Below are 21,671 nucleotides of genomic sequence, written 5' to 3'. Positions count from 1 at the left end.
GTGCTTATGCATATGTGTGCTTATAGGTGAGGGTACTTGTGGGTATCCACAGGTTTGCACACCTGTGAACGTACATAGGTGCACAAGTGTGTGTGTATTTCTGTGTGCTATGGACACACAGAAAAGCAAAGCATAGCTGTGTACACATGTGTGCGTGTGGAGGTATGTGTGCACACGAGTCTGCCTGTGCATGTGTTCCAGTGCAGGTAGGTGTGTAAGTGCACACCTGTAAGTGTGCATGTGTGTGCATGCCCATGCTCCTACGTGCACGTGCACACCTATGGACGTCTCCATGCCTCTGTCCACATGCGTGTCTTTGTGTCTGCACCTAGCTTACGTGTGCGTGTCCGTACAGACGCACACTGGTACGCGTACCTATCGGTGTGTCCGCCTGTGTGTCGGTACAGTCTCACACCAGTACGCGAACACATCCTGCGTCCCTGCGCCACACCACACACCAGTCCGTGTATGTGTTCCACACCGGCACAGGTATCCGTGCGTCCGCGCGTCCGTCCGTGTATGTGATTATCCGTGTGTCCGTCCGGGTGTCTGTCCTTGCAGCCGCGTATCCATGCTCAGCGTTGCTCGGCCTTGGCCCGGCAGGGGGCGCCGAAGGCCCCCGCCGCCCCGCCCTCGGGGCCTCCGTGTCCTTCAGGTCCTGCCCACTCGGCACTGAGCGCCCCGTGGACCGAAGCCACCGCCGGCGAGGAGCGCCGGGCGGCGCGGGTGGGGCGGCCGCTCAGGGCCTGTAGCGGTGCTCGGGTAGCGCCGTCGGCGGCAGCGAGCAGGCGGTGCCGCGGGGCGGAGCGGGGCGGGGCTTTGACAGGACCCGTGCCGTCCCGCCGGTGCCGGTTCCCATCCTGTAGCCGCCGTCATGAGGAGCCGGAGCAACTCGGGTGTACGTCTGGACGGCTACGGGCGCCTGGTGCAGCAGACCATCCTCCGCCACCAGGTGCGGACCCTGCCCGGGAATGGGGAGCAGACCCGGGGCCCCGGCGCGCCCCGCCGGCCGCTGGGCCAGGGAGTTGTGTGTGAACGGTGCGTCCCCTCCGCAGGACGCGGTGACGGGGCTGCTCCCCGCCAGCGCCGACCACCAGGACGCCTGGGTCCGGGACAACGTGTACAGCATCTTGGCGGTGTGGGGTCTTGGCCTGGCCTACCGCAAGAATGCCGACCGCGACGAGGACAAGGCCAAGGCCTACGAGCTGGAGCAGGTAGGAGGGAGCAGGAGCCGGGGGCGGGGCTGGTGTCACTCGGGGACCGCAGTCACCCCGGTCTGGTCAGCCACAGGTCACAGCTGGGTCAGGGGCAGTGCAGTGAGGACGAGGACGCGGCTCTCCCCCGACACGGGAGGCAGTGGGAATGGATGTCAGAGCCTGCTCTTCCCAGACCACACTGGAGCCCAACCAGAGGGTCTAGACCTCTGGCTCTGGGGTGATCTGGGGCCACAGACGTTTTCTCAAGGGCTGGGGAGCCATGTCCTGCAGCCATGCCCTCTGTCCTCCTGCACAGCATGGCAACCTGGCCTTGCTGGCAGACCAAGAAATCTTCCCTCTGCTGTCACCCAGGGGCTGTGAAAATGTGAGCAGGGGCTCTGATTACGGACACTGAGCCCCACAAAGGTCAGCGGCCAGCTGATCCTGAGTCAGGGCTTCTCCTGGAGATTAACAAACCTATTTTCCTTGTTCCTGCAGAGCGTGGTGAAGCTGATGCAGGGGCTGCTCCAGTGCATGATGAGACAGGTAGGGGCTGGGGAGTACCTCTGAGTGTCATGTGGTCTCCTTAAAGCCCTGCTGTACCACAGAGGCTGTTGTCCTAGCTCCCCCAGCCTTCCTTGATGAGCAGAGGGAAGGCTCCCTTCCAGCAAGTCTTGAAATAAGTTCTGAGTGAGCATCTGTCATGGGTGTGATTGAAGTTCCTGAGTTGTGGGCTGGCAGTCAGTGGAGCCTTTGCCAGCTGCTCCCTGTCATGAGGCCTGGCAGGATTCTACAGCTCCTCCTCCCTGAGGGCATTTGGGGTAAACCCTTTTCTCTCTGCATGGTGCAGTTGTGGCAGTGGGGCTCAGCCCAGGGGTTGCAGAATTTCTGCCCTGCCAGGTGTGACTCCATGTGCTCCACTCATGGCATAGGGCAGCCCTTGGCTCAGGAGCTGTCAGTTCTCTCTGTAGACAGGGTTCAATGAATGCCTGCATCTCTTTGCCCTTCTCAAGGTGGACAAGGTAGAGGCCTTCAAGTACAGTCAGAGCACCAGGGACTGCCTGCATGCCAAATATAACACCCACACCTGTGCCACCGTGGTAGGAGACCACGAATGGGGTCACCTACAGATGGATGCTACCTCCCTCTACCTCCTCATGCTTGCACAAATGACGGCCTCAGGTAATGCTGGCGGCTCCCATTGCAGCTTTGAGCATGCTACTCTTCAGGTTCTTCAGAGTCTCAGTTTGGATGCAGTGTCCTGGGTACCAAGCTGTTGCAATGGCTTCTGTGACCCCCACTGTTTCCTTATGCTCACAGTACCTGAGGCGGGTTTGGGCCCCTTGATGTTGGTCTCTCCAAAAGCCCGTTTGTCTGAAGCCCCAGTGCAGCCCAGTAAGGGGTGGGAGTGGAGATGGAGTCAGCTAGGACATAGCTCCCGTTGGGCAGGCATGCAGTGGGGTGGAATCGTCCCTGGGTTACTGCAGCCCCATTCTGAGTATGCCTGTGGGCTTGGAGCATAATGTGAATTCTTCCCTCTGCTTTAGGCCTTCACATAGTTCACAGCTTGGATGAAGTCAACTTTATCCAGAACCTTGTGTTCTACATCGAAGCTGCCTACAAAACTGCGGTGGGTAGCATGTGCTGGGGAGGAGGGGTGTGCTCCGATGGTGGCGATACTGCACTGGTGTCCAGGAACAGCTGTGGGTTCCACCTGAGCCACACCAGCACCTTCTTGAAGCACCATGGATGGGTGGGATTCAAAGGCTTTCTCGGTGTGTTCTGAAACAGTGCCTGCTTCACAGGACTTTGGCATATGGGAGCGTGGGGACAAGACAAACCAGGGCATCACCGAGCTGAATGCCAGTTCTGTTGGCATGGCCAAGGTGAGCTGGGAAGCAATGCTGGCTGGTGGGATGAGGAGCACCAGTGGCCCTGAGCTGCTTTTTGACAGGGCAGGCTGGGCATGTTGAACTGCTGAGGCTCAATGCAGTGATAGGTTCCCCAGGAACCTATTTTCTTGTGCACTGGGATAAAACTGTGCCCTTCTAGCCTGGATTTTGCCTGAACTGGGAGTGAAAAGTTAATTGGGGGTGTGTGGCAGAAATGTCCCGGACCCTTTTGATGTCTGGAGATGTCCCATTTTGACCAGAGATGTTCTGCAACCACAGCAGGGTTCAAATTCCTTTAAATTTGGGCAGTGCTTTACACAGAGGGACTAGCATGGAATGAGAGCTCTTACAAATGAACAGCAAGGTAAAGGACATGTCTCTTTGTGTCTCACCCTGCTTGCAGGCTGCCCTGGAGGCACTGGATGAGCTGGATCTCTTTGGAGCCAAGGGAGGCCCGCAGTCAGTGATATGGGTGCTGTCAGACGAAGTGCAGCACTGCCAGGTGAGACCCCCTTGGCCATGACACTGTTGCCAGAGGAACTGTGATCTACTGGGTTTGCAGTGTTAGCCTGACAGCCTAACCACCTTGCCTTCCCCTTTGCCCAGTCGATCCTCCACTCAATGCTGCCCAGGGCCTCCACATCCAAGGAGGTGGATGCCAGTGTGCTCTCTGTCATCTCCTACCCAGCATTTGCTGTGGAGGACAGCGAGCTGGTAGAAATCACCAAGCAGGAGATTATCACCAAGCTGCAGGTGAGCATCTCTGCCCTTGTCTCACTGTTCCCAGGAGACAGCTGCAGTCCAGACTGTTGTAGCCCTTTTTTTCCCAAAAACGTGTTCTGTGGGGAGTTGCTGGGGCATGTCCTGTCCCAGTCTCCATGACCTGTGGCAGGGGTGTGCAAAGAAGCAGCCCTGTGTGCTCTGGCCCCAGGCTGTGATTGTGGCACCTGAGTGCTGGATGAGTGAGGGAGGGGGTGTTTGGCTGAAGGAAACACCCTGCCCCTGCTTCTGCATTGAAAGTACAAGATGCCTCACACTGTGCCTTCTGCTCAGCCAATCTTTCCCTCCCTTCCAGGGCCGCTATGGCTGCTGCCGCTTCCTCCGGGATGGATACAGGACTCCCAAAGAGGTGAGGCTCCTCAGCCCTGCTGCCTGGCACAACTTGACTGCCAAGCAGCAGCCTGCCTGGATGCAGCACAAAGGCTGTGTTAGGGAGCACTGGGAAGACAGGAGCCCTGAGAAGCCCCAGGCAGTGTCATGGGTCTGGGCAACACTTCCCAAAATGCCAGAGCTCATTGGGAAGGTGGTATGTCCCACCCACGCCCATAGCAGATGGCCAGAGACTGGCTTTGCCTGTATCCTGAGACCCGGTGGTGTGTCTTTCTTAGTCTGGTAGAAGGTGGGATCAGTGCCCAGCATGGGAGCCCTGCTGAGGTGGGCTCTTCCAGGGCTGCATCAGCCCTGAGCGAGGTACCTCTGGAGGTCACGAAGCTAATTCTGTCTCTCCTAGACCAGCAGTCAGCTTGGGTACTGTCAGAATGGCCCTGGGAGCAAGTGGAGAGTTAGCTGCTTTGGGGAGAGATAACAGGAAATTTTTGTAAGCAGCAGTCTCATTTGTTAACTGCTGATCTAGGAAATGATATTTAGAGGCTCTTAAGTCATCACCAGCTGCTGGGCCTGTAACCTTTGGTCTTGAGTACTTCTGAATGCTTCTCCTTTGCTGCACCTCTGCAGACCTGCCCATAATAGGCAGTATGTGTGGCTGCCTCTCCTCCAGAGCCAGAGCAGCATCTCCAATCCAGTGTTCCCAGTGCTTATGAGCTTTGGCAGCATGCAGAGTTGTGGATTACTTACTTCTGGGGAGCTGTGAGGCATGGAAAGGACAGCAGGGCCTGCAGAGGCATACATCTAGCTGGAGTCAGATGGGATTTTGGAAACTTATGGCTGGAGTCCAGGTAGAAGATATCTGTTCCTTTTGTCCTGTCTGCCTGAACAGTCTGCTAAGGCAAACATTCTCCCTTCTCTGCAGCAGACAGAGCAGTTAGCAGGGAAGGTTGAAGAAAGGGCACTACACCACACAGAACACTACACCACACAGCCCTCCTGCCATGTGGTGGGAGGGCTCTGGGCAGGCAGCTCTTCATCCTGACAGGTTCCCTTGTGTTGGGCTCACAGTGGCACCACATGGCAGGAGGGCCATGAAGGAACCTTTCTGGCCCTGTGTCACCAGGCCAAGCCCTCTCACCTGGCTGGGCCAGGTTGATGATGCTGGAGGAGACAGATGCTGAGAGGCTCAGGCAGAGCAGGCAAGGCAGAGGGGACCCAGCATGGCACAGGGGATGTAGACCCCAGAAAGGGTAAGTCTCTCCATTATCAGTGCAGGGGGCTCAGGAGGGGGTAGTCCAGTGGAGAAAACAGAGGCTGGAGGTGAAATTGCTTTTCAGCTCTTCCTTGGCTATCTGCAAATAAGGGCTGGGAGGACATTTGAGGCTAGGGTCTCACAGGGAGGAGAAGCCCTGTCAGTTTGAGGGGATCCTGTCACATACCACCTGCCTTGATGTCACTTACAGGACCCCAAACGCCTCTACTATGAACCTGCTGAGCTGAAGCTGTTTGAGAACATTGAGTGTGAGTGGCCTCTCTTCTGGGCATACTTGATGATTGATGGGATTTTCAGTGGAAACATGGAGCAGGTAAGAGAAGTGAGACCTGCTGGGCTAGTGGAAAAAATTCCTTGGCAGGAGCAGTGTGTGGAGGAAGGAAGCAGGTAGCTGGCAGCAGATTTCCTCTCCTCTCTTCTCAGGTGCAGGAGTACCGGGAAGCCCTTGAAGGGGTTCTTATCAAGGGGAAGAATGGGGTACACCTGCTGCCAGAGCTCTACAGTGTCCCACCAGATAAGGTGAGTGAACCTGAGCTATGGTGGAAAGCAGGAGTGTCTTACAGAATCACAGGATATTCTGAGTTGGAAGGGACCCACAAGGATCATGAAAGTCCAGTGCTGAAACTCCTGGTCTTATTATCAGATAATTAAGTTTTAAGTTTTAACCCAAATTGTTAGTGAAGGGGCACACGTAGTGCATGGAAACCTCATGTATAAAAAGGATGGCTTGGAGCTGTTATGAAACTGTGATAAAAATTGGGGTTTTTTTCCCAAAGCATTTCTTGTTCCCACACACAAGAGTTCTTTGCTGACAATCTGCTTGCTCAGAGACTGAGTGCTCTGAGAGCTCAGGACAAGCAGACCTGGGCTGAGTAGGTGGTGCTGAGCTCCAGATCAGTGGTGAGGGAATTTGTGTGGGCCTGGGCTAAGAGCAGTAGCCTCCTGATGCTCAGGTTATCCAGGAGAGATTTGCTCCTCACCAGTATCAGAAAGCATCTCTGGGTGCTCCTGGGGCATGCCGGCTCTAGTGGGATGGCCTGAGCTGAGAAACCAAACATGGCTTGAGCAGCTGCTCTGTTGTCTGACACAGATGCCTGGGGAAGTCATAGTAAGAGACGAGGAATGTAACCTGGCTCTGTGACAAATGCTGTTGTCAGGCCTTGTTTTAAGCCTTGAACTGCTGGACTTCAAGATGCAGTGAGGATGCTTCCTTCAGCATCCTGTGTCTATAGATCCCTTCTTGACCTCCTGACTTGTCTCCCAGGTGGATGAAGAATACAGGAATCCACACACTGTGGATAGGATACCCATGGGCAAGCTGCCACACATGTGGGGACAGTCCCTCTACATCCTGGGTTGTCTGATGGCTGAGGTAGGGTCACCCTGGGTGCTGGGGAGGGCTGTGGGACCAGGCTCTGAGCTGGGAAGGTGCAAATGCTGCCACCCACCATGGGGAAGTTGTCACCTCCACCCCCCAGGACCTCTTAAAGGTGAGTTGTCCATAGGCATCGTCCATTCTACCCTACCCATAAAATGTTAATCTCTTTATACCTTTTTTCCCACAGGGGTTTCTAGCTCCTGGTGAAATAGATCCCCTCAACCGCCGTTTCGCGACTGTCCCTAAACCTGATGTGGTGGTCCAAGGTGAGGGAAAGGAACCAGTCCCAAACCCCTGAGTCTGGCAGGTGGGGAGGACTCTGGCTGGGCAGAATTCAGAGGTGCCTCTGGGGTAACTCTGCTTGATGGGTTGCTGCCAATACAGCCCAGTCTCAGCCCTTGCAAGGCAGGTGGAAGATGGGGTGCAAGTCCTTCCATTTCATCCCGTGTTGACCCACAAAACTATCATCTGCTGCAGCCTCCTCTGCAGAGAGGTTGAAAATTGTCTTCCTGCCACTTGGTGAGGAAGACTTGTGTGTATAGAGTGTTAGGAGGAGCAAAGCAGACTTCTGCAGTGGGAACTGGTTCCCAAGGGACCCCAGACAGCTTCTTCTCTGTGGTATGGTGCCTTGTATGTGTCCCCAAAGGCATGGGGCACTGTTGTCACACACCTTTGTGCCTCTGTTGCACTGAGACTGTCTTCCATCCACAGTGTGTATCCTGGCTGAAACAGAGGAGATCAAGGCAATCCTGCAGAAGGAAGGCATTAACGTGGAGACTGTGGCCGACGTCTACCCCATCAGAGTGCAGCCTGCTCGCATCCTCAGCCACATCTATGCCCGGCTGGGTGAGCTGGGCTCCCTGCTCCTGCAGCAAATGGGGTGCAGAAGGCTCTGTCTCACGCCTGGCACTCCTGCTCATAGACAGTCATGTCCTGCTCTCTGCTTGGCTGATGAGGATTCTGCTGCCCATTTCTAGGCCTGATAACGCCGCTGATGCCAAAGGGGAACAAAGTGGCAGACAGTGCTGTTTAGTGTGATTGTGACAGGAATAGAGCTTTGGCTTGCAGTTGCACAGTCACCCCAGGAAGAGACAAGAGACTGGTAGATGTTGAACCTTATGTGGGCAGGAGTTGTCTTCTGTTCCTGTATTCAGATCTGGACGGGGGAGGCTAGCCAGACCCCGGGAAGCGTCCTCTGGCTGTCCCTGGCAAAAAGGGCCCAGAGCTCAGGCAGTATGGCTGTTGTTGGTGGGGGGGCAGGGCTGAGTGTGAAGGGAGGATGTGCTCACCTCTGCATGCTTGCTCCTTGATGCTGCAGACCCTTGGGCATGGGGTTTGTTTTGCAGGAGCCAGAGATTTAGCCTGGGCCAAAGGAGACACCTGATCTGCTGTGATTTGATTTGGCAGCTAATTTAGGCCACCAAAAGGCCAAGTGTGACATGGGCAGGGGAGCAGCCTGGCAGCTGCCAGAGCTGACAAGCAAGGGGTAATGCTGTTGCTGCACCATCCTGGGCCTTGGGAGTCATCCAGGAGCAATTGGAATGCTGATAGAGCTGTCAGCTTAGGGGGCCCAGCCCTATGCAGACGGGCACCCCTAGCACTGCTCCTGCTTCGGACGTGCCCGAAGACCAGAAGCTGTGACACTGCAGAAGTCAGGACAGGCTGTGTGTCGCTGTTTCACCATGTCTCTACTCCTCTGGGCAGGTCTGGGGACAGAATTACTGTCCCTTAGAACTGTACCAGCTTGACACACAGTTCTGGGATATCCCAACTTCAAACCAGCATTTCCCTGCTGGCTGGTAACAAGATGCTTGGCACTACTTGCTGCTGCAGCCTTTCATGAGAAGGCTTGTACTAAAAACTCCTCTCCCTGCCTTCCCAGGCCGCAACAAGCAGATGTGCCTTACTGGACGGCCCTACCGGCATATGGGTGTCCTTGGGACCTCCAAGCTCTACAAAATCAGGAAGAGCATCTTTACCTTTACCCCACAGGTGAGTGACATTGCAGAGGCTCATTCCTAGCTATTCTGTGATGTGAAACTGGGCAGAAAATTTCTTCAATGGCTGGGTACTCGTTCTAAGATACACTCTCTAAACAGCCTGGCAGTGTGGAGTAGTCCAACTCTGTAGCATGAGGCAGCACAGTTGGTGGTCCTGGCTGTGTGGATGTTGGGACAGCTTGAGCCTTTTAATGATCAGTATTGGATGAAAATCCCTGCTCACCCTGACGAGAACACCAGGAAGATGCTGATGGCAGGCCAGGGACGTGTGTCCAGGGAACAAGCAGTAATCCAAACCTAGCACTATGGGGAGTGCATATTCACTTGAAACAGGCACAACATGGACTCACTGTGTGGTGCTGGATGCTGCTGCTGCTGCTGAGCTATGGTGTTAGTTATGTCCCCCTAGTTGTTAGTGGCCAGTAGCTGCCCTGGGGTTTGAGGGTCCCTTGCTGGGCTGTACTAGCTGATGCCAAGTAAGGGATGAGCTGTTAGTGCAAAGGCAGGTGCCCTCTGGGGGCACAGCATGGCTAGCTTGACTGTGTGCCTGTGGGAAGACATAGGTGGCACCATAAGGACCTAATGACTACATGTAGGGCTGATCATGTCTCTTGCTGTCCTCACAGTTCATAGACCAGCAGCAGTTCTACCTGGCTCTTGACAACAAGATGATTGTGGAGATGCTGAGGACAGACCTCTCCTACCTGTGCAGCCGGTGGAGGATGACTGGGCGACCAACCATCACCTTCCCCATCTCCCACACCATGCTCGGTATAGATGCTCCAGTGTGACAAGGCATTTGCTTAGAGCAGCCCTGGGAAATGGCTCTGCAGGAGGAAGGGGGTGGGCAAATATGTGACCATCTCAATAACAGGGACATGGTGAGGCTGCAGCTGCCAGTAGTGTCCTGTGCAGAGCTTACTGCTCAGAGGAGCCATGTTGAGTGGGCAGCTGGCCTGGCAGCTAACAGGGTTGTCTGTCAGGCACTAGTACCTGCAGCTCAAGGGCTGTTTGCTGGCATTGACGTATCCAGGCTCCAGGCAAATAGGCTTGTGGAAAGGCCTTTTGGGAGCAAGACCAAAACCACAATTTCTCTGTAGAAGTGTTCTTGGTGCTCTTTCTGTGTCTTGACTCTTCCCTAAGACTGAGCACCTGCTAAAGGCTTTCCTAGTCAACAGAGAGGGGAAAACAGTAAACCAGAAGGAGCAAAGGCACAGAGTAGAATTGGCTTGCCTGCAGCAGCTCACAGGTTCCCTATGAGCCCGGTGTAGGAAAGTGACTTTGTTCTGCTCTAAGGCCTTTCTGTCTCTCCTTGTGTGTTTAAAATCCCCTTAATTTCTGTGCCTTTTGCTGTGGTGTCTCCTGACCTCGACAGCAGCCCACTCCTCTGCTTCATTATGTGAAAGGCAGAGACAGAGCAGGGGGCTGTTAGGGGCTGCTGTCTGGTACTGTCTGCTTCAGCCAAGGGTGAAATCCGTGGAGCCTGGAGTGCATCCTGGCATGGTTTTCCTTGAATCCAGCCTGGACAGTCCAGAATTTCCCTTTTTGGGTGGTGCTTTTGGTACCACAGCCTGACCACATACCCCAGAGTAAGGGTCTGGCCATGGTGCCTTGGGTGTCTGAATGCTCACCTAGTCCTGGGTTACATTCTGGGGGTGAGTTTGAGCATGAGGGCCTGACTGCCTGTGCATCTTCCACACAGATGAAACCAGCAGCAGTGTGCATCCCACGGTGCTGGCAATGCTTCAGAAGCTGCAGGATGGGTATTTTGGTGGTGCAAGGTGAGTGCAGCTTCCTGCAGTGCAGTAGGGAGAGGGCTCATGGCCTCCAAGAGCCTGGTTATGAGGATACCTGCTGGGCAGAGCATAGGGTGTAGGGGAGCAAGCTGGGGAAGATACACTGGGGTGTGCTAGGCTATCAGCGTTCCCTAGGGCTACAGTCCCAACAGAGGAGATGAAAGAGAGGACATGGCTCTTCATGTCATCAAATCCATGGCTACAGGATTTCTCTAATAGCTTTTGGGCACCCCTTCCATGCCTACCCACAGCTGAAAGAGTTGCAAGCAGCTAAAGTAGACACCAGTGTGTGAATGCTCCTGGTGAACATGTCTCTCCCCATCAAAGGGCAGGAGCCAGGAGGTAAAGCCAAGGGTATCACCTCCCCTTTCCTCTCCATGTGACCTTCCTGTCTCTTGCCCAGAATTCAGACTGGTAAATTGTCGGAGTTCCTGACAACATCATGCCGAACGCACCTCAGCTTTATGGACCCTGGGCCAGAGGGTAAGGTCTTTGCCATGAGTTACAGGCTCAGCAGTGACAGCTTTGAGAAGCTAGACACCTAGGAGTGGCTGCATGGCTTGCAGATAGCAGAGGATGGTAAGGGAAAACAGGCCAGTCACTGCTGTGGGGTGGCAAATGCCTAACTCACTCTTACAACCATAACACCCAACCTCCCTGCCAGCATACACCGCTGTGTTATTCATGTGCTTGGGTTTTCACCATGTTCCCATCTGGCTCTCTGTCAACCTTGTCTGGAATGAGCAGCTCTGACCTTCATAAGATGCTGTGTGGAGAAGAGATAAAGGATTGGCAGCCTGCCTCAGCTTGGGAGATGTGTCTGAGGGTCTTTGATGCATAAATGGCAGTGCAGAAGGTGATAGCACATTGACCAAGGTGGTGGGGAAGAGCCACCTAATTAATCTCTGTTTTTTCCCAAAGCCTTTGCCACTCCCCTTGGCAGAGCTACTCCCGTGAGTGCCAAATTGAAGCCTCACTGCTGTATAGAGAGTACCTGAGAATGCTTTGGCCCATCACAGCATAAGGGACCCCCACCTTGTGCTGGGACCATGCAGGGTGCAAGTTTTGCTGTTCCCCTTTCAAGCAGGCCTCCGGACATCTCCTGTGTGACCTAGCACTGGTCATCATCAGCCTTCCCACTATCTGTTTTACCTCTGCAGCTCCTGCAGCCAGTGAATGCACTGCTGGGACTCTGAATGCTCATTTTTCTTGCCCTTCTCTCACTTCATCGCAGCCTCCTTACAGGCTGCATCAGGGTTTGTCCAAGGTGTCTGCTTTGCCTCCCAGCTCCAGCGCGAGGATCTGCCTGGCCTTTCAACAACATCTCAAAGATGCTAAATTTTAGATTTCCTGTGGTCAGATGCTGCAGCCAGGTTAATGTTCTCAAGGGTGGTGCTTAGAGGACTTTTCCAGCCTAGCCTTCAGGCACTGTCACAAGCCATGCTGTTGAGGGGTGGAAAGGGGATGCCATGCTGCTTCAGGTGCAGTCAGCAGCTTGTCTCCTGGGCCCAACACATCTCTGAGCTTGCCAGTTGGAGAGCAGCATAACTTTGCCCTGGCCCACTGTTAGTGCATTGACATCTGTGTTTTATCTGGGGCAGTTCCCCCCCAGGGGCATCCCCTCACTTTTATCTCCTGACTGAGCAGAGACCTGGCCTCTGAGCACCATCTTCCATGTTGCTGTTAGTGCATGGTGCCTCTGGTGATCCTGATGTGGTGTTGGGAGCTGCTTGAAGCTGGGCAAAGAGCAAGGCAGGAACCATAACTCTTCCTGTAACTCCAACTTACAAATAACTGTTGCAAACCCACCTTGCCTTGCTCCCTTGCTGGAGTCCTACTTGGAAGATGCCCTTGCTGTGCTTGGGTGCTTGTAAGTGGTCTCTGCTTGGACAAGCTGCCTCTGGCTGTACCTCTCCACTTCTTCCCTGGAGAGAAGGAGTGTGAGGGTTTTCCTGCAGGGTTTGAGTGGGACGTTCCTGTCCTTGCACAGGCTTGGATCAGAGACATGCTGCAGCAACATGCTGTTGCTTCCTTTGTCAACGTGGGACATGGAGAGAGCCCCAGTTTAGGGCAGGCAGTGTCCTAGGCAGGAGTCATGCAGGAACAGGGGTGCTTTGTGTGTCTGGCTGCTGGCACTGTCCATTAGTCTACCTGGCTGCCAGCACTGGCCCTACATTGTCACTTTGTGCAGCCAGCAAAGCTTTCTCTTACAGGTGGGAGCTCTCTGGGCCTTTGGTGCTATGACTCAAAGTGGCTGAACTCCTGCTCTGCTGCTTTCCCTTCCAGAGGACACCGACGATGAGGTTGCTCAGTATCTGGATCACCTGCTGCAGCGCACGACTCCGCAGTCAAACCTGCCTCCGACCACCCAGCGGGGAGGGCTGAGCCGCTTCAGGGCTGCTGTCCACACCACCCGTGACCTCATGTCCCTGGCATCCAAGGCCAAGGACCTGCATGTCCAGAGTGAGTAACTCCAACACCCTCCACATCTTCCCTTGAGCCCAGGGGTGAGGTTGAAGTGCTTTGGGAGCTCTCACAGCTGTATGATGCTAGGGTTCCCGTGGGTTGCAGAGAAGCTAAGCCTTCACCTGGGCAGAGGCGCTTTATGTTGATCATGTTAGTCCTGGCCATGGACTGTCTTGGAGTTGGTGCCTGGGCAGCCCCATGAAAACTCAATAAAGGATGGCAGCTCCCTGCGGTGTTCCTCTGAATGGGTGGACAGGGGCTCCTTCTCCCATAGCCAACTTCTCTGCAAGGACTGGGTGGGGAGCAGTGTCAGTGTCTGAGGTAGTTTGAGGCACCGTAGTGGTGACTGGGGCTAGATGTGTCTCTGCCAACCTGTGGGGTTTTTTTTAGATGTTGGGATGTATGTCCCCAGCAGGATCTTCCAGGCATCGCAGCAGTCAGTTAAGCTTCTGAGTTCACTCCACCAGCATGACTTGGATGGCAAGGTGAGTTCTGTCTCTCCCAGACTGAGCTATCCTTTCAGCTATAGCCAGAGTGTCCTTGCAGGATTGCAAGGGGAAGTCCTGTTGTTTGATGAGGGAGAATATGCATGGGTCCATTTGGTGCAGGGTGCTGGTAATGCTAATCATCAGCACAGGTCTCCCTTCCTCCAGAGCCACGCGCTCTATGCAGAGATGAACTTGCCACGTGATGAGGACGGAAATGTGGACTGCAAGGCACTGGTGGACCAGCTGCGCATCTGCCCCACACTGCAGGAACAAGCAGACATCCTTTACATGCTCCACATCCTCAAGTAGGATGATCTCTGTGTCCTGAGGGCTCACTGTGCATAGAGGAGTTTGGCACAGCCCAGGGGGCTTGCCAGGGAGCTGCGACAGACAAATTGCTGGACATAACGCAGCACCTCCTTCATCTTCACAGGGGACCCGAGTGGCACACAGGGCTTGATAGTGAGCCTGGCCCCACCATCAAGGAGCTCCTCACTGAGTTGTATGTGCGGGTGGGGGAGACACGCCAGTGGGCCCTGATTCGCTACATCTCTGGTATCCTCAAGAAGAAAGTTGAAGCTCTGGATGAGGTAACAGCTGTACAGCCAGCCTCTAACAGGTTGAGGTCTGTCAGGGAGGAGGCAGCAGAGTGAGCAGGAGAACCATGGCTGCATCAGCTCTGTCTCCCTCTGCCTTGTGCTGAGCCCCCAAACCCTCAGCTGTTGACAGCAGCTGCCTTTCTGTCCCCAGGCCTGTACTGACCTCCTGTCTCACCAGAAACACTTGACAGTGGGGCTGCCCCCAGAGCCACGTGAGAAGACAATCTCCACGTGAGTGTGGCACCTCTCTCTCCCGAAGCATGCTGGGCTGGGTCTGGATGTGAGCCTGCTGCTCTGGGGTCCATGGGCAGGAGTGGTCCTGGGCGGCTGTCCCCAGCCTATATCTCTTCTCTTGGGGCTGTACAGACTGGGGGTATGCAAAGTTTGCTCTGCTGCCTCTCACCTGCTCTGCTGTTTGTCCACACCCCAGCCCGATCCCCTATGAGGAACTTGTTCACCTTATTGATGAAGCCAGTGAGAAGAACCTCAGTGTGTCTATCCTTACCCAGGTGAGGGGCTGGGGTGTCAGGGGAGCCTAAAGCTGGCTATCTGCCCTGGTGAGCAGCAGTGAGGTGATCTGCCTTTGTCCCTCTAGGAGATCATGGTGTACTTAGCCATGTACATACGCACACAGCCTGCACTGTTTGCTGAGATGTTCCGCATCCGCATTGGGCTCATCATCCAGGTGATGGCAACAGAGCTGGCACACTCCCTGTGTTGTTCAGGTACATGTGGCAGAGACAACACCCTTGCTGGGGTAGGTGCTGTGATGCTTAGGGCTCTGTCAGCCAGAAAGTAGTACTGTTAAAAGTGGGCAGCTCAGGCTAAGACAAGACCCTGCATGGAAGTGCCAGTGTCTGCAGCTGGACATGTTCTTGAGCAGTACAAACAAGTGATTGCACTGCAGTCTCCATCCCAGCATGTGTTGGGCTGGCCATGGGAAGATTCCATTTTATAGGCAACATCAGGAGCCTAGTGTATGTCCTTGCCAGATGAGCTCCTGTACCAGTGCTCCCCCTGGTCACAGAATGGCATGCAGGGTAGAAATGTCCTAGGAGGACTGTGAGATAGGCTACAAAATCACAGTTCTCTTCTTTCCAGCTGGAGAAGCCACGGAGAACCTGATGAATCTCAGCCCATCAGACATGAAGAGTCTCCTCTACCACATCCTTTCTGGCAAGGAGTTTGGGGTGGAAAGGAGTGGTGAGTTGCAGCAGAGAGCATCTCAGGGCAAAGCTGAGTGCACAGCATGGCCAGATCTACGTGTTCCTACCTTTGAGCGCTGTCCCTGTTCTCCCCCATGTTCAGCACAGATGCTTCAGTACTGGAGGGGTCCAGCAGGAAGTTCTGCCTTTCATAAGGAATGAGGCTGAGTGATTTCTGGGATCAGTCCCGAATCTCGTGGCTATTTGAGTTTTGCTTAGTTTGACACTTGACCTGGTTGGATCTAAATTGAAGCAGTTCTGTACTGTGCTCATGGATCTGTGATGCTATCATGTTTGAGGGCAAGGTCATGCAGAGGTCCCGGTGCCCGGGCAGCAATGAGGGACGAGGGATGGCCATGCCTTGAGCAATGTTGCCCACTCTAGACCTCTCTTCCCCACCAGTGCGTTCAGTGGACTCGTCACTCACCACTGCTGTCTCCATCTGTGACATGGAAGCTGTCGGGACCACCAGGCCTGAGCGCACTGGCCTCGTCAGGCTGAAAAGTGAAATCAAACAGGTGAGGGCAGGTGGTGCAGGCCACTCACGACAGGTCTTGTGGGTGAAAACCAGCTACAAACCAGACAGAGCTGATGGAAGAGTGGGAGACACAGATGCTTCCAGGAGCTAATTTTGTCTGCAGTTCTGTCCTGAGGGGAAAGTTGGGGTGAATCTGGTAGTGGGTAGGGGTTGCTCTGGCAATTCAGTGGGAGCACAGGGGTGCTTGAGAAGGTGCAGGGGTGAGGAGGACCATGTGGTGTCTCAGGTGTGGCCAGCATCTTGGTGGGCATCTTCCAACAGCAGAACTTTCATTTTGTTCTCTTGCAGCAACTGGATAAACGTAGGCAATCTCTGCCTGGGAGTAAGGTGAAGCCTCCCTGGTCCTGCAGCCTCAGCTTTTGCCCCTCATGCCATGCACCAGGGCAGCTTCCCTGCATGCACAAGTCAATAAGGTTCCCTCAGCTACAAATACATTCCATTATACCCACAAAATCTGCTGAGCAGGATGGCTTGATGCTGCCAGTGCCATGACCAGCAGTGACTCTGCTGGACAGTTCACTGGGTCCTGCCTGCAGCTTCCCCAGCTATTTCTTCTCTGGGGAAGGAGGCCTGTGGTCAGCTACAAATGTCAATGACCTCCTCTTGTGCCTATGTCCAGGAGGAGTCCTGAGCTCTAGAACATGTCTTGTCATCAAAGAGACAGAGGACAGAGCTTGCTGGGGCCAGGCTGATGCCAGCAGCTAGGGCCAACTTGCTGCAGTGTGAAACCTGACATCACACAGGGTTGTCTGTGGGCAGTGACCTTCCTACTGGTCCTTCTGTCTGCTCAAGACTAAATCCCTGCCCATACGAGCAAGCCAGCAGAGCAGTAGCAGTCCTATTCCTGTGTGCAGGCCAGTGCAAACCCACTGCTGCTGTGGCTCTGGCATGTGCAGCCCTCTGCAGCTTTCCTTTCAAAACTCCCTCTGTCTCCAGCCAGCCCTGGCCCCTGACCGTGATCTGTGCTGCTGCTGCTCTGTTTGCTGTGACTGCTGCCCTGCTCTGGCATGGTCTCATTTCCGTCTCTCCCTTTCTCCTTCAGCCCCTCAGTTTGCAGTCCGGAGACACCACCCTCAGGTCCTCTCTGGTAACTTATGTTTGTTGGCTGCACACATGGGGTCTGTCTTGTTTGTGGTTGCAGGAAGGAGCTGTGCTCTGGGGGATGCTACAGGGAGCTGGGGCTGTAAGGTGGGCTTTGCTGGGGGCAGGGGGTAGCAGCTCTGTCTTGGGAATGAGGCTGGAGAACTTCAAACAACAAACTCTTGAGCAGCAGCAGCAGGCTGCATTCCTGTGGGATATTTAACTTTGCAGCAGTCTCTGTGGTTCTTGTTTTGTCTGCCCAGTCTGCTGGACACACAGAGCTGCTGGGCAAGGACTCCTTTTCAAGGGTGCTAGAAGACCAGGGCACTACGGACAGCCGGCAGGGCCAGTGGCAGCGGAGGCGCCGGCTGGATGGGGCCCTTAACCGTGTCCCTGTGGGCTTCTACCAGAAGGTCTGGAAGGTCCTGCAGAAGGTGAGTTAGACTGGTGCCTCTCCATGCATGTGAGCCTCTGGTCGCAGGCACCAGCCTTGCCAAGGGGACTTAGGCACTCGGGGCTGGTCCCTGATGTTGTGTAGATATATGCTTCAGGGACAAGGCCTGCAGCTGACCTTGGAAAGCTGTAGAAGACGTGCACTTGCCTTGTAGTCTTGTAGGACGTGCCTCAGCCTGTACCTTGCAGAGGGGAACTGCTCAGGTGCTTCATGCATCAAGCAGACAAATGCATGGCTGGAGCCACAGCTGAAGGTGATCTGGGCACAGCTGATCCTCAGCATGGTGAGCCAGGAAGCAGAGCCCCATGCAGGGGGCTCTGGCTGATGCTGAACTGATGGCAAAGGAGTGATGCTATATGGAGTCAGGAGGCGGCGCTGAGGTGTATGGGCAGCATGCCCCAGTGCTCAAGTGGGAGCAAATTCGTGGGCTGGACCTATGTATCTTAGCATGATGCTTCTCCAAGCCATAACCATGATCTCTCCTTCTTGTTCTGCAGTGCCATGGTCTCTCCGTGGAGGGCTTTGTTCTTCCCTCCTCAACAACCAGAGAGGTAGGAGGTTCATGTGAATGGGGGATGGGGCACATGGGTTGCTGTGTGCTGGTTACCGTGGGTGATTGCCCAGCATAACTCAGGAGTTCAGCAGGTGATACAGTGCTTTAGGTACACTTCTTTCTACCTTCTCACAGATGACCCCAGGGGAAATGAAGTTTGCTGTGCATGTGGAATCTGTCCTCAACCGTGTGCCCCAGCCAGAGTACAGGCAGCTGCTGGTGGAAGCTATCTTAGTGCTCACCATGCTGGTGGACATGGAGGTGCACACCATTGGTGGCATCATAGCTGTGGAAAAGATCTTGCACATAGCAAATGACCTCTTCTATGAGGAGCAGGTAGGGGCCAGGCCTCACCCAGGGCTGCTGGCTACATTCCCCATACCTGTGGAGGGCTCACCCACTTGGAGAGCCCTGCGTGTTTTCCCTGTTGTGTTCATGGGGCACAGCAAAGCAATAGTGTCTTCCTCCCACTCCTCATCATCATTGTGTCACACTGAGTGCAACAGAAAATACTTGGGATGGAAGCTGATAATGGGATTGCCCTTTTTCCTAATGATGTCTCTCTGCTTCTCTGTCCAAAATCCAGAAAGCCCTGGGTGCTGATGAGCACATGCTGGAGAGGGATCCTTCGACAGGCATCTGCAGCCTGCTGTATGACAGTGCACCAAGCGGCCGGTTTGGCACCATGACCTACCTGTCCAAGTCGGTGGCCTTGTATGTGTACGACTTTCTGCCCACAGATGGCTGCTCCATGCAGTAGCTCTTGCAGCTCCTCACTGGGTTGCGGGTGCTCTGGGATGGTTGTTTCATACAGCTTGTAAAGATGAACACTAGGTTAGTTTGCAAGGCAGTCTGCATCTCTCCTCCTAGCCCTGGCCTCTTGGTGGGTGAGCAGCCCTCTGAGGAACTCCACAGGAGGCATGTGTCCTAAGCTGACCTGTGCCTGTGTGGCCTGCAGAGCAAAGGAAAGGCTGAGCTTTGAAGCGTGCTTGTGTTAGAAGGTTCTGTCTGCATGACTCCTCCTGATTCATCATCCCTGGAAAGACCTCTGTTTGAGGGAGTTGGAAAGGGTTCCCCTGACCAGACTCTTGTGCTCGGCATTACAATGCTCTCTGACCAGCTCAAACTCTCCCTGTCTCTAACAGGTTTGCAGTTTTTAACCTCTTCTGTGCTGCTTATTATTCCAAATCTGCAGGATTTATGCTAGTGCAGGCTGAGGCTCTTGCTCTTCCTGCTGCCGATGGAAAAGTTTTGCTAGAGGAATAGGGGATGGTGCCTGAGCCTTTCTCCCAGCACATCCAAAATCAATATGGTCCAGCCCAGCCACAGCTGTGCTGCTTGGTAGCAGGCAGCCCATCATCCCCTGCTGGGTGTCCTGTGTGCAGAGCTGGGGAGGTTATGGTAGCCAGGATCCCTTTTACCTCCAAGCTGCTAGTACAGGGCTTCTGGCTAGCTGGGACATGCCAGTGACAGCCCTTATGTGCCATCTACTCTATCCCTGGCAGTGGTTCTAGTGGCCAAGTGACAGATTCCTGAGTTCTCATGCCCTGTGTAGCAGCTCTGAGCTGGCTACTCAGTGTTAGCTCTGCAATCAAAACCATGCTTTTAATGCTCATCTCTGGCTTCTGCTCCATCTCCCACAGCCGGGCACAGAGAAGGATGGGGACATAGCAGATCCCTGCTCTAATCTACCATGCAGGTCAGCCCCCACTCAGGATGGTGCAGTTGGACTAATGAGGATCAGGCATACATGCCAGAAAGTGGTTTTAGGAAGTGGGGTTCCCTTTTGGCTCCCTAGTTCACCTCCCTAAGACTTCAGGTGTGCTCCAGTACACTCAGCATGTTGAGCAACAGGCCAAGAACTCTCACTTGCACCCCCTGACCTTGCAATGTCCCACGGCTTGTCACAGGCCAGCCTGATATCATCTATGTCCTCCTCCAAGACTGGTTTACAGCTGTCTGTGAGCAAAGCTCTGAGCAAAGATCCTCTTTCCCTTTGGGAAAGGTTGATCCCATCTAACCGCAGCATGCTTTGTTAGAAAAAGCATTAAAAAACCTGAAATTGTGGCAGTGACATCGGCCACCAAGCCATATATTCAGCAGACTGAGTCCATCTCTTTCAATGTCACTGATCACAACTGGAAGGACAGAGGAAAGAAACTCTGTTCCAGAAACCATCCCCAGGCCCTGAAGTCTCCTTTGATTGCCCTTGGACTGTGTGTTGCAGTTTCATTGCCACCCACATGGAAGAGCAGCAGTGGATAACAGTCTGAAGCTGAACCTGGCTGGGAAGTGTCCTAGTGCTGTGCTTAACCTGGGCCCCAGGAAGGCAGCAGACTTCCCTAAGAGGACTGTCTGTGTGGCACATTGGACCCTCAGAAAGGAGTCACCTACAACTGTAACCCATCTTTCTTGTAGAGGTGGACATGGTCTGGGGGTATCACAGCCATGGCAACACCTCTGGTGTAGATGGACTAACATCCGATCATCCATTGCCTGGCCTTCCACAGGAGAGATTCATACCTGCTGTACAGAGGCATGTGGGGAAGCAAGGTGGGCAAGAAGGGGGTTTGCCTCCACCCACTCCTTTTAAGTTACTGCTTTCACCTGGCAAGGGAGCATACAGGATCCCCTTGAACCTGTGTATTCTGGGGTGGCTGTTCCCCTGTCAGGCAGGGCAGAGCCTGGTTCTACGAGTCTTTCTCAGACTCCCTTATGCCCCTTAATCTTTCTACATCCTCTCATAGCTGAGCCCCGAGGGTGGGCAGATCTTGGCCACACTGAACACAGTTGTTCTCACCACTGCCTTGCTTCCCAGTGAAAGGCTCTGGCAGTCCCTGCACCCAGAGGCTTGGATGGCTGTGTGGTTTCATGGGAGCTCTGTCTGAGGAGCCACATCCACTCTAGGAAGCACAGAAGATGTGGATTCTGCCAGGTAGATGTCACAGCCTGAGCTCCTTCTGAGAGGGTGATGGACAGCAGCTGTACTTTTCTCTCGAGCTGGCAGGGTGACAGTGCCCGTGTCATGCGCCACTCTCAGCCCATGTAGCCTGTGGTGCACCCTGGGCTGGCTGTGAGTGCAGGAGTGGCTGCCAGGCAAAAGTCGGCCACTCCACTGTGGATATGGCTGGCTCCGAAGCCAGATGTTTTCCTCTGTGCCTGCCTGTGTTTTTTGATGTCCAGGTTGGTTTGGCCTCAAAGCCAGGTGGTCTCTTGGGGCAGAAGCTCTTCTGTACATGTGGTTGTAGGGAAGATCATGCTATGAAAAGCCAATGTCCATAAAGGAGACAGAGGAGTCCTGCAACTTTATTCAAATAAAGGGAGAGAGTCCACTGGGACATCAGCCTGTGGGATATGCTCTCTCTAGGTTTCAGAAAGTGCAGCTTCCTGTTATCTTAAACTCCCAGGTGCTTGTTGCCCTCCTTCTTAGCCCATCTGCTGAGATACTGGGAAGGTACAGCCTTCCCAAACGGTCTACCACATATTCTCCCCTCGAGCCTGTCTTTTTCCCCCAAAGTTCAGAAACTCAGGCTCGTGTGGACCCATTTGTCTGTTTCAGGAATCAAACTGTCTGCGTTTTGTAACAAACCTGTGGCTTGAAGTGGGTAGAAACATTAAGACCCATTTCTAAGACGTTAACACCCGT

General features: G+C 54.2%; 1 protein-coding gene across 2 annotated transcripts; it reads left to right on the top strand.

Annotated features, from left to right (window-relative positions):
- Positions 1 to 791: 791 nt before the first annotated feature.
- Positions 792 to 21,402, top strand: PHKA1 (phosphorylase kinase regulatory subunit alpha 1). Of its 2 annotated transcripts, XM_063170182.1 has the most exons (33): positions 792 to 952; positions 1,056 to 1,214; positions 1,695 to 1,742; positions 2,210 to 2,378; positions 2,744 to 2,826; positions 3,002 to 3,082; positions 3,492 to 3,590; positions 3,695 to 3,841; positions 4,164 to 4,217; positions 5,659 to 5,781; positions 5,892 to 5,987; positions 6,733 to 6,840; positions 7,034 to 7,112; positions 7,558 to 7,692; positions 8,729 to 8,838; positions 9,473 to 9,617; positions 10,549 to 10,627; positions 11,046 to 11,125; positions 12,929 to 13,105; positions 13,499 to 13,593; positions 13,762 to 13,901; positions 14,030 to 14,186; positions 14,347 to 14,426; positions 14,626 to 14,704; positions 14,791 to 14,920; positions 15,297 to 15,398; positions 15,803 to 15,918; positions 16,227 to 16,265; positions 16,981 to 17,025; positions 17,282 to 17,452; positions 17,970 to 18,023; positions 18,161 to 18,361; positions 18,612 to 21,402. In XM_063170182.1, the coding sequence occupies exons 1-33, from the start codon at positions 875 to 877 to the stop codon at positions 18,783 to 18,785; spliced, it is 3,633 nt and encodes a 1,210-aa protein (XP_063026252.1). In that variant the 5' UTR covers positions 792 to 874; the 3' UTR covers positions 18,786 to 21,402. The 2 variants fall into 2 exon arrangements, with proteins under 2 accessions (XP_063026252.1, XP_063026253.1); XM_063170183.1 differs by lacking the exons at positions 16,227 to 16,265; positions 16,981 to 17,025.
- Positions 21,403 to 21,671: the final 269 nt, after the last annotated feature.

The sequence above is a fragment of the Melospiza melodia genome, chromosome 16 (genome assembly GCF_035770615.1).
Source record: "Melospiza melodia melodia isolate bMelMel2 chromosome 16, bMelMel2.pri, whole genome shotgun sequence".
Classification (NCBI taxonomy): domain Eukaryota; kingdom Metazoa; phylum Chordata; class Aves; order Passeriformes; family Passerellidae; genus Melospiza; species Melospiza melodia.
The sequence above is the reverse complement of the archived record's forward strand: the minus strand, read 5'-3'. Positions and strand labels throughout refer to the sequence as shown.